The 14,126-nt window shown below is 38.8% G+C and overlaps 1 protein-coding gene across 1 annotated transcript in view; it reads right to left on the bottom strand.

Moving 5' to 3' along the window:
• The window catches only part of TMOD2 (tropomodulin 2), a 59,124-nt gene that overhangs the window by 18,420 nt on the left and 26,578 nt on the right, over positions 1-14,126 (bottom strand). The window contains exons 6-7 of the mRNA XM_012442327.2: positions 10,753-10,883; positions 9,009-9,116 (exon numbers count right to left, since the gene is read on the bottom strand). Coding sequence (XP_012297750.1) covers positions 9,009-9,116; positions 10,753-10,883 — 239 coding nt within the window. The remainder of the gene's footprint in view (positions 1-9,008; positions 9,117-10,752; positions 10,884-14,126) is intronic.

Here is a 14,126-nt window from a genome sequence, read left to right as displayed (position 1 = left end):
AGAACTGCCTTAGGAACAGATGGAACAGGTAGGGCAGATGGAGCATATACTATCCCTCCCAGCTCCTTTCAGGAAAAAGAGCAGCTGCCAGCACAGCTATCAGTGAAGTCTCCCAGGAAGAGCCTCTCGTGAAGCTGCTGAGACCTGCGAGAGAAGCAGTGCAGAAATGGAGGCACCTCCAGATCTTCACGCCAGTACAGTGTGGGAGAAAAGGGGAAAGGCAGCTCTGCCAGGAATGAAGTACAGTATTCCTGCAATCTGCAGTTTCAATTAACTGCTGTCAACTGCGGTGGGAAAATGTTAAATGGACAACTCCAGAAATAAACAATTTGTAAGTTTTTAATTACATGCTGTTCTGAGTGACTTGATGAAATCTTGTGCCCTCCCGCTCTATGTCGCCCAGAAGGTGAATCATCTCTTTGTCCAGCATCTCCATGCTGTCCGTGATTCCTGCCTATCAATCAATGACATTGTCTACTTCTGACATCCAACCATTGACATTGTCTACTTCTGACATCCAACCATTGACATCGTCATGGCTGGATGAGCCAGGATCACCAGAGGCAGATGATCCTCCTTCTGACAAATAGTCAGTAGGGCAACAGTAGCCTGATGCAGTCCCCTATGTCATTCACCTCACTTCATCTCATCACCCAGTCATTACACCGTCTCACATCATCACAAGAGGGAGGAGGATAGTACACTAAGATATTTGAGACAGACCATATTCACAAAACTTCTGTAACAACATATTGTTATAACTGTTCTATTATTAGTTATTGTTGGTAATCTCTTACTGTGCCTAGTTTATAGGTGTGTATGTGTAGGGAAAGACATAGCACATATTGGGTTTGGTTCTATCTGTGGTTTCAGGTATCCACTGGGGATTTTGGAACACATCCTCTGTAGATAAGGGGACTACTATATATCGAAACATGTCCCTCCCAGAATGAAGTCCTCCTAACTATAGCGACTGCAGGGGACTCCCAGGCTGCCTGTGAACTCCTTATACATACACTGCAGAGAAGGTGGCAGGTCAGCACACCTGCTGCTGAAAAAAGCTCTCACATATACATTTAAAAAAGACTATTTGTCAGGCTTCTACTGTGCTCTAGCAGTAGAAAAGACAAAAATCCTTGTCCTAAAAGAGGCTTATATTTGAGCAAGAGGGCAGATTCAATAAATTAAATAGATAAAATATATAGCTTATCAGATGGTGACAAATGGAGAAAAATAAAGGGGTCTCCTTTTTAAGGGAGAGATCTGTTGGTAAAACAGATAGATACAACTGCAGGAGAAATGATCCTGGTTTATACAAACCAACCTTGCTCTCCATTCAAAATGATAAAGAGGCAACCAATCATTGCCAGACATATTAGGAAAACCAACATCATGAAAGAATAAAGCCAAGTTGACCAAGCAGGACAATATGCCACAGAAGAAACAGACACAAATGTAAACATTCTAATTATGTATTATTTTCCTCCCTGCCTCACAAGAAACAGAAAAGGAAATAAAGGGGGGCGGGGGAGAGAGAGATAGAAAACATTTTGAAAATTTAAAAAACTATATTGAAATAAAATAAAATGACAGACATCAAGAATTACAAAATAAGTACGGCTGAAGACCAAGCTGGTGATCTGGAAGATAACAGGATATTTCCAAGGACACAGAGCAAAAAGATTAAGATAGAAACTATCAGAAAACCTTAAGAGATGTGGATGAAAGATGCAGAGATTCAACCTTCATCTAAGAAGAGTTTAGAAGGACAAAAAAAATTAATAAATAAAACAGAAGAGAAATTATCAAATAATTAATGGGGGAAAATTTCCCAGAGATGAAGGAAGTCATGGATTTTTTCTTTTTTTCTTTTTTTTGGAGACAGAGTCTCATTCTGTCGCCAGTCTGGAATGGCACAATCTCGGCTTACTACAGCCTCCAGATGCTGCAGTGGCACAATCTCGGCTCACTACAACCTCTGCCTCCTGGGTTCAATTGATTCTCCTGTCTCAGACTCTCGAGTAGCTGAGACTACAGGCATGCGCCACCACACCCAGCTAATTTTTTGTATTTTTAGTAGAGACAGGGTTTCACCATGTTGGCCAGGATGGTCTCGATTTCTTGACCTTGTGACCCTCCAACCTCAGCCTCCCAAAGTGTCGGGAGCACAGCTATCAATGAAGCCACATGAGCCACCTCGCCTGGCCAAGTTATGGATCTTTATCTGAAAGAAATCACTAGACACTCAGCAGAATGTCTAAAAAAAGACTCAAAAGTGAATAAACAGACAAGTGAAATTTCAGAATTTCGAAGGGAAAGAGAGTACTAAAAATTTCTAGCAAGAAAAAATAAGTTACCCGCAAATCAAGAATCAGGCCAGCATTAGTCATTAGACTGTAAGACCCATGACAATGGAAATTTATATTTAAATAGTCATATAATTGTAAATGCTGCTAATAGGGTAATTTTTGGAATCAATCTACATACAAACATAGAATATAATTACATGAAATGTATAAAGCTCAAATGTTTGAAAATAATGCAATATCTATAATTTGTAAGTAGAAGAGAAAGGAGGAATGGAAAATTAAGTATAGAATTGCCCTCATCTTTTATAATAGACAATAAAAAATTTTCTAAGATGATAAATGAAAAATATAAATTTCTGTATATTAATGCTTTTCCACATTGACCATACATTAGAATGCCCTGGGAACTTTAAAAAATTTACCCTAGATGAATTAAATCAGAATCTCTGAGGCTGTGGAATGGCCATCTGCATTTCTGAAGAGCGCTCCAGGTGAATAATGTGCAGTCAGAATTTACAACAACCTTTTTTATTATCTATTTATTTATTTATTTATTTGGTATAGACACAAGATTTCTCTATGTTGCCCAGGCTGGTCTCGAACTCCTGGCTTTAAGTGATCCTCCTGCCTCGGCCTCCCAAAGTCCTGGGATTACAGGCAGGAGCCAGTAACAACTTTAATTAAAGTCATAAAGACGAGAATTAGAAGAATGAAAAATAAACTGCTAATAGTGATTGCTTCTGGGGAGTAGAACAAAACAGTTCTGAACTATTTTAATTGTTTTCACAGTGGAAAAGACAGGAAGAAGGAAGACGAGAAGTCCCAACATTGGACTAGAAGAGTGTTATTCAACCTTGGCATGACTGGCACTTGGGGCCAAAGAATTCTTTGTCCTGGGAGGCTGTCCTGTATATTGCAGAATATTTAGCAGTATCTCTGGCCTCTGAGACTCACTAAATGTTAATAGCTCTCCTCCCCATTATGACAACCAGAAATATTTCCGGATGCTGCCAAATGTCCCCTGGAGGGCAAAACTGCCCCAGGTTGAGAACCACTGGACTAGAATAATAATCTTGTGTCTTTGTCGGGCAGTTGCTTGAACTGCAAAAAAAGCTCAAGAATTTGAACTTACACTATGGCACACCATGTAAATTAAAGTGCATTTATTCAGTGCTAGGTCCTTAATTAAAATTAAATCTACACATTTTAATCTGATCACCAGAGAGGGATGCATCAGGACTTCCCTTTTGGATGCTCCAAGCTTTGGGGTTTACTCTCATTATTAGAATAACAAAATGTCAGAGCAATTATGTCTTTACAGAAAGTTGCAGGACCTCCTGACGAGTTGCCAGGATCTTGCCAATTTCTTTTAAACTTGAGAAAACACTTTGTTACACTGAACAAAACAGGGGCAAACCAGCCAAACACAACCCTGGGCTGCAGGCCCAGGTTCACTTCAGTTCAGCAAATATTTGAGCATATTACATGTGCTGGGAATAATAACACTAGTAAAACAAAGACTAGATGTTTTAAATGTCATTGAAATGGAGTAGAAATACATCTTTAAGAGAAGGGTTTTCTCTCTGTACTTTATAGGATTGTATGGAAATGTGATGTTCTGCACTGCCCAAATGGTAGCCATGAGAAATGTGACTATCGAGCCATTGTTAATTGGCTAGTCTGATTCAAAACGTGCTGCAAACATAAAACACGCTGGATTTCAAAGATATAATACGAAAAAAAGAATAGAAAATAGTTCATTATATTTTCAAATTGCATTTTGAAACATTTTGGATATATTGGTTTAAATACAATACAGAAAATCCCTGACTTATGATGGTGCCACGTTCAATTTTTGGAATTTACCATGATGTGAAAGTGATACTCATTCAGCATGCTCCTTGACTTACGATGAGGCTATGTTCAGAAAAATATTTTCAGTTTATGATAGCTTTATCTGGACACACTCCGTTGTAAGTCAAAGAGCATCTATATACTACTAAAATTAATTTTGTCATTTAATTTTTTTAAATGTGGCTACTAAAAATTTTAAATTTATTTATTTATTTATTTATTTATTTAGAGACGGAGTCTCACTCTGTCACCCAGGCTGGAGTGCAGTGGTGCGATCTTGGCTCACTGCAACCTCTGCTTCCCAAGTTCAAGCGATTCTCCTGCCTCAGCCTCCTGAGTAGCTGACTATAGCCATGCACAACTGAGCCCAGCTAATTTTTGTATTTGTTTTTTAGAGACGGGGTTTCACCATGTTCGTCAGGCTGGTCTCGAGCTCCTGACCTTGTGATCCACTCGCCTCAGCCTCCCAAAGGGATGGATTACTACAGCCATGAGCCACCGCGCCTGGCTAAAACTTTAAATTTATACATGGGGCTTACATCTGTGGCTCACATTTTATTTCTAATAGACAGTGCTGTCCTAAACTCTTGATTTTTATGTGGCATCACTGTGAATAATAATAGCATTTTAAATACATTTGGGCCTTCTCCTCATTGGCATTCAGTGGGGGCAAGTTCCATTTGAACGCTCAATTGCTGTAGCTGTGGTTATATGAAAGTACTTGGGGCACGGTAAACTAAACTTAATCACAATTGACTTAACATTTACATCCCGGCTTGGCCACATGCTGCGTAATCTTAGCTCAGCATTCAACCTCTTTGAGTCTCAGTTGCCTTTTCTGTAAAATGGCTTGCGTTCACCACAACCCCAAAATATGTTTTCTGATTGAATGCAAAACAGCCTTAAACTGTCTAAACGGATGCCAATCACACAGGGCTTCTAGCAATATACCAGAATAATAACACTGATTCTAGCAATATATCAGAATACTAATTCAGAATATGGAAACAGAATAAAGTTTGAGGTCTACAAATGGCATCTACCAGAGACACCTTTTCACCTCGTTTGAATGCTAAAAATGAAGACTTTCTGACAGGGCTCCCAATAAAACAGTCACCCAGGCACAGTGACAACCAAGAAAACTTTTCCTAAAATCATCACTTTTTTTCCTTGGTTCTGCCTCTCTCTTCTCCGCTTACCCTTGAGGAGGGGTATTGGGAGATTAAGAAGGGGAAGAAGGTGATGTGACACATCTTAGAGTTGGAGTGAAGGACAAGTGAAAAATTTCTATCAGGAGTGATGCTCTTCAGAAAACAGTAGCAAAATCATATTGTGAAAACTCTATCCATATAAATGAATATATATATATCTTCCTGTGGTCCCTCTATTTTTTATAGACTGTACTATGACTATACCAAATAAATTAGATTTTTTTTATTGATAAATAATAGTTGTACATATTTTGGGGGCATATGTAATATTTTGATGCCTTTAAACAATGTGTGTGCAGTGATCAAATTGGAGTAATTGGGATAGCTATCACCGCAAAGGTTTATCTTTGTGTTGGGAACATTACAATTCTTCTTTTTTAGCTATTTTGAAATGTATAATAAATTATTGAATACTAGAACTTATTCCTTCTAACTGTATGTATATTTTTTTTTATATAATTTTTTTGAGACAGAGTCTCGCTCTGTCACCCAGGCTGGAGTGCAGTGGTGTGGTCTCAGCTCACTGCATACTCCACCTCCCAGGTTCAAGCAATACTCCTGCCTCAGCCTCCTAAGTAGCTGGGATTACAGGTGGGTACCACCACTTTTGGCTAATTTTTGTATTTTTAGTAGAGACGGGGCTTCACCATGTTGATCAGGCTGGTCTCGAACTCCTGACTTCATGATCCGCCCACCTTGGCCTCCCAAAGTCCTGGGATTACAGGCGTGAGCCACCATGCCTGGCCTTAATTTTTGTGTCTCTTAACCAATTTCTTTTTGTTCCCACTCCCTTCCCTTCCCAGGCTATGGTAACCACTATTCTACCCTTTACCTCCATGAAATCCATGTTTTTTATTTTTTATTTTTTTTAGCTTCCACATGTAAGTGAGAACATGCTATATTTATTTTTTTGTGCTTGGTTTCTTTCACTTAACACAATGACATCCAGTCTCACCCACTGTGCTGAAAATGACAGGATTTCATTCTTTTTATGGCTGAATAATATTTCAGTGTGTATATATACCACATTTCTTCATCCATTCATCTGTTGATGAACACTTAGGTTGATTTCATATCTTGACTGTTGTCAACAGTACTGCAGTAAACATGGGAGGGCAGGTATCTCTTCAATATACTGATTTCCTTTCTTTTGGATATATACCCGGTAGCGGGATTGCTGGATCATATGTAGCTCTAATTTGAGTTTTTTGAGAAACCTCCATACCGTTTCCCATAATGGCTATACTACTATACTACTCTACATTCTCACCAGCAGTATACAAGTGTTGCCCTTTCTCCACACTTTTAGCAACATTTGTTACCAAATAAACTATTCTTTAAAAAGCAAGTTGCAAAAGGTCAAATTTGCCTGAAAATGTTACTAAAAAATCCAGCTCCTAGCACAGTGTTTTTCACATGATAGGCATTCAACACATAGTTGTTACATTAAAAACAGCATCAGTGATTATTTTATTTGGAATTTATTTGATCCACTTAGTAAGTTATCTATTTGGTCTAGATTAAGAGTTAGATTATTTACCAGTAGTGTTGACAGTGATTGTGAACTAACCCCAACCCTGTAATTTTACTGAAAATAATATATTAAATGGGAAGTGTCAAATGATTTCTTTGTTTATCCCTTTATTCATTTACACACAAAATATACTGTGAATATTTTTCCTTTACTGAAAAAAATCTACTAAAATACAGAAATATTACAAAACCATACTGAAATAAGAATCCTTAAACTGCTCATTTCACCTTACCAATTATCTAGTTCTGCTATTTTTCTATTTTAATGGTAGGTTTCAAATTCAAAACTGCTTTTAATCTACAAATTTAGATATGTAATAACTGCTGGTAAAAATATTGATTTTGTAGACTGGTTCCTCTTTTACATGAGTGTTTATTTCAAGTTTGCTGTGATCACCATGGAAATTCTGTATTGCTAGAGGTTAGAGGTTGTGATCATTCATTTATTTAACAAGTACTTTTCAAGCATCTATTCTGTGCCAGGACCGTGATAAATAGTCATTACTTTCATGTCATCTGTTTTAAATGCTATTTTAGATCTTCCAAAAGACATGTAACTTTAAATCAAACCATCAAGTCAAGACAACTTTCATTTTTCTAACTTGATTCAAGGGCTGCCCATTAAATGCCACAGAACCACAGGCTGATGCCCAGGCTTTTGATAAGTGCCATATTTTAGCAAATGAATAACAGCTAGGTATTGTGTGTATATGTAGCATACCTTGATGGTTCAGCATTCTGGTTGTGGAACCAGAAAGACTTGGTAGTGAATCCTGGCTCTGCCATTTACTGGCTGTATTACCTTGGGTAGCTTACTTAACCTCTCTGAGCCTGTTTTCTCATTTGTTAAAGTTGGAACTAATATTAGTATATACTGCATAGTTTTCCAGTGACGAAAAGATGAGATGATGTGTGGAAAGCACAAAGATCACTGTTGGCATTTACTAATTCCTCAATATATTAGCTATTAATAGGAGTAGTTATTAATTAGCTATTAATAGGAAGAATAAAAATAATGACAGTAATGGTATAAGTATTTACTTGGGTTAAGGGACTTCCTTATTTGGCTAAATTATCTAAAATGCATAGAAAGAATAGAACTTTTAGTTTGCTCTATCTATCTATCTATCTATCTATCTATCTATCTATCTATCTGCCTGAGGTCTTGTTCTGTTGCCCAGACTGGAGTGCAGAGGTGCAATCATAGCTCACTGCAGCCTCAAAATCCTAAGTTTAAGCAATTGTCCTACCTCAGCCTCCTGAGTAGCTGAGACCACAGGTGTGGGTCATCATACCTGGCTGGCTATTTTTTTCATATTCTGGTTAACAGGGTGTCAAACACAAAATGTTTCATGATTTGGTTGTCTAAGATATTTGAGACACACATTAATCCATTTCAAAGATTAAAATATATTTTAATATTTCTTTTTTCTTTTTTTTTTTTTTGGAGACAGAGTCTCACTCTGTCACCCAGGCTAGAGTGCAGTGGCTTGATCTTGGCTCACTGCAACCTCTGCCTCAAGGGTTCAAGTGATTCTTCTGCCTCAGTCTCCTGAGTAGCTGGGACTATAGGCCTGTGCCACCACGCCCAGCTAAGTTTTGTATTTTTAGTAGAGACAGGGTTTCACCATATTGGCCAGGCTGGTCTAAAGCTCTTGACCTTAGGTGTTCTGCCTGCCTTGGCCTCCCAAAGTGCTGGGATTACAGATGTGAGCCACCACGCTTGGCTACTTTAATATTTCTATTGATGCTAGTTCCTGAAGGATTTTAGGGTCATAATATCCAATGATTGTAGATGCCAAAGTTCTAGAAAATGTGTCTTAAGTACAGAACAAACCCTAAATGTTTATTTAGTTAAATGCCAAACTTATCTTGTTTCTTTCTCTGAATATTGTAATGCTGACAAAATTCTAGATAATTTAAAGTGTCTGACAGTTGGGTTCTGAAGTTTTACTACTGCATCATAACTATAATTGTGCTCACTAACTGTGTAGAATGTAAGTTTACCAGATCTAAAAAACTGTTAGCTAATACAACAAATTAAATAGAGCCTCCAGTGAATTAAATAACTTCATGTTATATTTCTAAGAATTTTACTCACAATGGCCACAGGGTCATTGCTGCGAGTTGCAGCCAGGCTGAACTTCTTCACATGTGTGTTGGTCTCCAGAGCCTTTGCAAATTCCCTCAGGGTTGGAATTGGAATGTTCTAAGACAGAGAAGACATGGCTAGTTGATAAACCATTCTATGGCACACTCATGCCGAGGTAAGAACCCACAACCTCTAAATACCATATATGTGTAGATAGCTAAATACATGATATCCCTTCTAAATGAGGGTCATTACCCAGCCTTCAGAAACCAAGCAGTCCTGAGCCAACAGCACCCCTTAGTGTCCAACAGGGAAATCTAACCTACCACTATGGTACCCCTCATGTCGTCTTTCTGTTTTCCCTAACCAAGAAAGTATGCATATATTATTATTTATGTCGTCTTTCTGTTTTCCCTAACCAAGAAAGTATGCACATATTATAATTCTCTATCTTTCTTTTTCACTCTATATTCTAGCCAGACTGACATACTTGCCATTGTTTTATATACCATCTCTCTCTTTTTCAGACCTTTACATATATGCTTTCCCCTTAGCCTGGAAATTCCTTTTGTCCTTTTCTCTGATTAATTCCTACTCATCTTTCCAGACTCAGATGGAATATCATCTCCTTTGTTTATTGGATCTCCTAGGTAGCATTAAAATTCATCTTTTCTGCAATTCAATAACATTTGGGGGCTTACCACATCGTGTTATAATTATCTGTTTAGTGTTTTTCTCCTGGTATAATTTGTTTTTTTAGAGTAAAGACTGAATAAATCTTATTCATCTTTGTAGTCCCTTTTCTAGATCATTTAGCACAGTAATGACCACTGGGGAAGGAGACAATATGGGGTGCAGTTAAAAGGGGAGAAGAGTCCTGACTGCACTATAGGCTAGCTCTATGACCTTAACAACTCTTTAAGTCCCACTAATAATTAAATGAGAACAAATTCCAAGTACTTAGCAAAGGACATGGCACATAGTAAGTACTCAATAAAAGTTGGTTACTATTATTAAATTCTAGAAATTGGTCCAGTAAGAATAAACAAAGCAGACTTCAGGTAACGTTTAAACACACACACACACACACACACACACACACACACACACACACTCATTCTCTCTCTCTCTTCTATTCTTTCCCTTTGAGAGTGGCATGACTTGTTAAATTGAATAAAGTAGAAGTGACAACATGTGATTTCAGAAACTAGGTTATAACAGGTATTGTGGCTTCCTGCTTTCTCATCATTCTGTCTTGGATCTCCCACTCTGGGGAGTCACATGATGAGAAACGGAGGCATCTTCCCAACAGCCACATGAATCTGCCATCTTGGAATTGGATCCTCCTGCCCCAGGCAAGCCTGGTAATGCAGACCTTGATGACAACTTCACTACTACCTCATTTGAGACACTGAGCCATATTATCTAGCTAGCCAACACCACATTCCTGACACTCAAAAATGTGTGTGAAATAATAAATGCCTGCTGTTTGAAGCCTCTTAAGTTTTGGAGTAATCTGTTACTCAGCAATAGATATAACTAATGTACTATGTTTAACTCAGGTGTGCTGATTGTTATAATTATAGAAATCACTGTTTTTCAAAACCCACTTCTTTTGAATAGCATACCCTGACTCCAACTCAGTGACAACAGAGAACTACAAACAGGTGTGAAAACAAGCAATCGGTCATCTCTGGTAAGTTTTCTGACCTCACAATAAATTAAGTGACTGACGATAATCATAATGAAATACCTTAATGTTGTTGAGGTTGACTTCTTGCAAGCTAGGATCATTGGCTTTCATCTGCTGCAGACTTATTTCCACATTTGTGGGATTGGGTGGTTCCTCAAATACTGGCTTGACCTTTTCACCTTTGACAACATCTAAAACACAAGTTTTCATTGTAAAAAATGCAAAGTCTCTCCTATCAAAATCGGTGGTGATGTCTCCAATAATGACATTTCTTTCATATGCTCTGATTCCAATAACACTTTAATAGCAATGACGGTAAGTTTATTCTCAGCTGAGCAAGCATGGGAGTGGTGTAGCTCTGAGTCACAGTTTGGAAAGCTGGTGTTTCTCAACTGCAATGAGAATTCCCTGGGGCTAACACTGCATGGAGCCAAAAGTTCAGGAGGCCCTGCAGCAAACCCCAACTTTCAAAATATCCATGGGCAGTTATTGCTGCTCCATATGGACATCTGTCAGACTATACTAACTAGACTACAGGATCTGAGGTACAAATCAGACACCATAATAAGTCTTCATTTCCCAAACTTTAATACCCCTCTGGCCTCTTAATTATACCCTACCCTCCTCTGAGTTCTATTCTGGAGCTTTAGTTTTGAGGAAGGTATGGGAAGAGAAAGGGATAAAAAAGAAGAATTCTCAAAAGTAGTTAACAGAGATACAAAGGATTAATATTTCAATATAAACAGAGCTCCTACAAATCAATAAGGCAACCCGATTAAAAATGAACCAATAATATGCTCAGAAGAATCTGTCACTTAATCAAAAAATATAAAAAGTTTAACTAAGCTCCAAAATAAAGAAATGAGATACCATTTCATTAGCAAACAAGTGTGAAACAAGATAATATCTGGAGTTGGCAACAGGGTGGAGGAAAAAGCATCTCCACACTTCTAAGTGGGAAGGTGATATGATTCAAATGTTTTGGGAGAGTAATTTGGCATTATCTATCAAAATTTAAGATATGCATACTCTATAACCCAACAATTCTATATCTAGAAGTCTTAAAAATAGCACAAAGAGCCGGGCGCGGTGGCTCACGCCTGTAATCCCAGCACTTTGGGAGGCCTGGGCGGGTGGATCACGAGGTCAAGAGATCGAGACCATCCTGGTCAACATGGTGAAACCCCGTCTCTACTAAAAATACAAAAAATTAGCTGGGCATGGTGGTGCGTGCCTGTAATCCCAGCTACTCAGGAGGCTGAGGCAGGAGAATTGCCTGAACTCAGGAGGCGGAGGTTGCGGTGAGCCGAGATCGCGCCATTGCACTCCAGCCTGGGTAACAAGAGCGAAACTCAGTCTCAAAAAAAAAAAAAAAAAAAAAATAGCACAAATACATAAAGATATGTATCCAAGGGTGTTCCCTGTTCTCTGATATATTACTTGTGACAGCAAAACATGATAAACAAAATGTCCATCGATATGAAAACGGGTAAATAAACTATAGCATTATCACATAACAACTCATTGTCTATTCATTAAAAGAATCTATTCAAGAGCCAGGAATGATGGCTCACACCTATAATCCCTGCACTTTGGGAGGCTGAAGCAGGAGAGCTGCTTGAGGCCAGGAGTTTGAGACTAGGCTGGGCAACATAGGGAGACCTAGTCTCTATAAAAAAATTTAAAAAATTAGCCAGGTGTAATGGTGCATGCCTGTAGTCCTAGCTGCTCAGGGGACTGAGATGGGAGGATCCCTTGTTCCCAGGAGTTTGAGGCTGCAGTAAGCCTTGGTAGAGGCACTGCCCTCCAGCCTGGACAACAGAGTGAGACACTGTCTCAAAAAAAAAAAGTATCTTAATTATCTATTCATTAAAAAAGTTACCTACTCATTAAAAGAAGGAAGGAAACCTATAGGTACTGATAAGAGACCACAGTCTGAAGACAAGTTAATATTTGTGTGTTTGTGTACGTATAAAAGTCCAGAAGGTTATGCACCAGATTAGTAATAGCAAATACTGTCAGAATGTTACCCTTCGATGCTGAAGCTAAAAAGGATGAGCAAGAAAGGCCAGCCTGAGCAACACAGCAAGACCCTGTCTCTACAAAATAAAAATAAAAATAATTAGCTGAGTGTGGTGGCATGCACCTGTAGTCCCAGCTACTCAGGAGGCTGAGAGGGAGGATCACTTGAGTCTAGGAGCTAAAGGGATTGCACCATTGCACTCCAGCCTGGGCGACAGAGCAAGCCTCCATCTCAAAAAGTAAAAGAAATATTGCTCATTGTGTGGCTAAATTACCACTATAAATATTATTTCATTTATATGCTACTGAGATTAGAAAGCATCTCCCAAGTCTCTATCAAAGTGAATAAAACAAAATTAACCTAAGAAAAGCTGTAATCTTCTATGAGTTTTCAAAGCACATGGATCACACTGTACTGAAATGACCTGATTATTGTTCCTTCCCTACCCCAGACAAGTAAGTTCCTTTGGGCAGGGACCATTTTCATCTTTGTACCTAAGCCTAGAACATTCCTGACACATAGTAGGTATTTAGTGGATGACTGATGAATGAATGAATAAAAAAGTCTAATTAATTGTACACTTCTGGAGGAAATGTTGACATAGAAGATGGTAGTATATAATGTCCTGTGCAAGTAAGCCCATGTCAGCATGTCTTTCACACTCTCTGAAGGAAGTGAAAATGCAAATTCTAATGACAAGCATCTACTATTGAGACAAAAGACACTCAAATAGAGAAGGGAACTTATTCAAGCTATCATAGTTGATTAAAACATCCTTAGGAACATAAAACTCTGCATTTTGTGATGACTATGCAATCTTTTTTTTTTTTTTGAGACGGAGTTTCGCTCTTGATACCCAGGCTGGAGCGCAATGGCGCGATCTCGGCTCACCGCAATCTCCGCCTCCTGGGTTCAGGCAATTCTCCTGCCTCAGCCTCCTGAGTAGCTGGGATTACAGGCGCGCGCCACCGTGCCCAGCTAATTTTTTGTATTAGTAGAGACGGGGTTTCACCATGTTGACCAGGATGGTCTCGATCTCTTGACCTCGTGATCCACCCGCCTCGGCCTCCCAAAGTGCTGGGATTACAGGCTTGAGCCACCGCGCCCGGCCGACTATGCAATCTTATATCAGCCTTTTTTCTTTTTCACGAACATGGATTATACCATTTAATGCAGACCCATATATCAGCAATTTTATCTTCTGACTGAACAGACCTACCAAGAAAGTGTTCTGGGCAAAATACCCTGATCTGTACTAGTTTCATTGCCAGAGCTCTCACTGTCAGCTGCTCTGTTCTGGTTTGACTGCTTAAAGTCCAATGATTCCAGTGAAATAACAGAGGGCAAAGCCTGCAAGAGTCAACAGGCCTCTCTCCTACCAGCAACGCTGGAGGCTGCAAAGCTTTACAAA

The sequence above is a fragment of the Aotus nancymaae genome, unplaced genomic scaffold (genome assembly GCF_030222135.1).
Source record: "Aotus nancymaae isolate 86718 unplaced genomic scaffold, 86718_ANA_hifiasm-v0.15.2.pri h1tg000062l, whole genome shotgun sequence".
Lineage (NCBI taxonomy): Eukaryota > Metazoa > Chordata > Mammalia > Primates > Aotidae > Aotus > Aotus nancymaae.
Note: the sequence above shows the minus strand (reverse complement) of the source record. Positions and strands in the feature narration are given on the sequence as shown.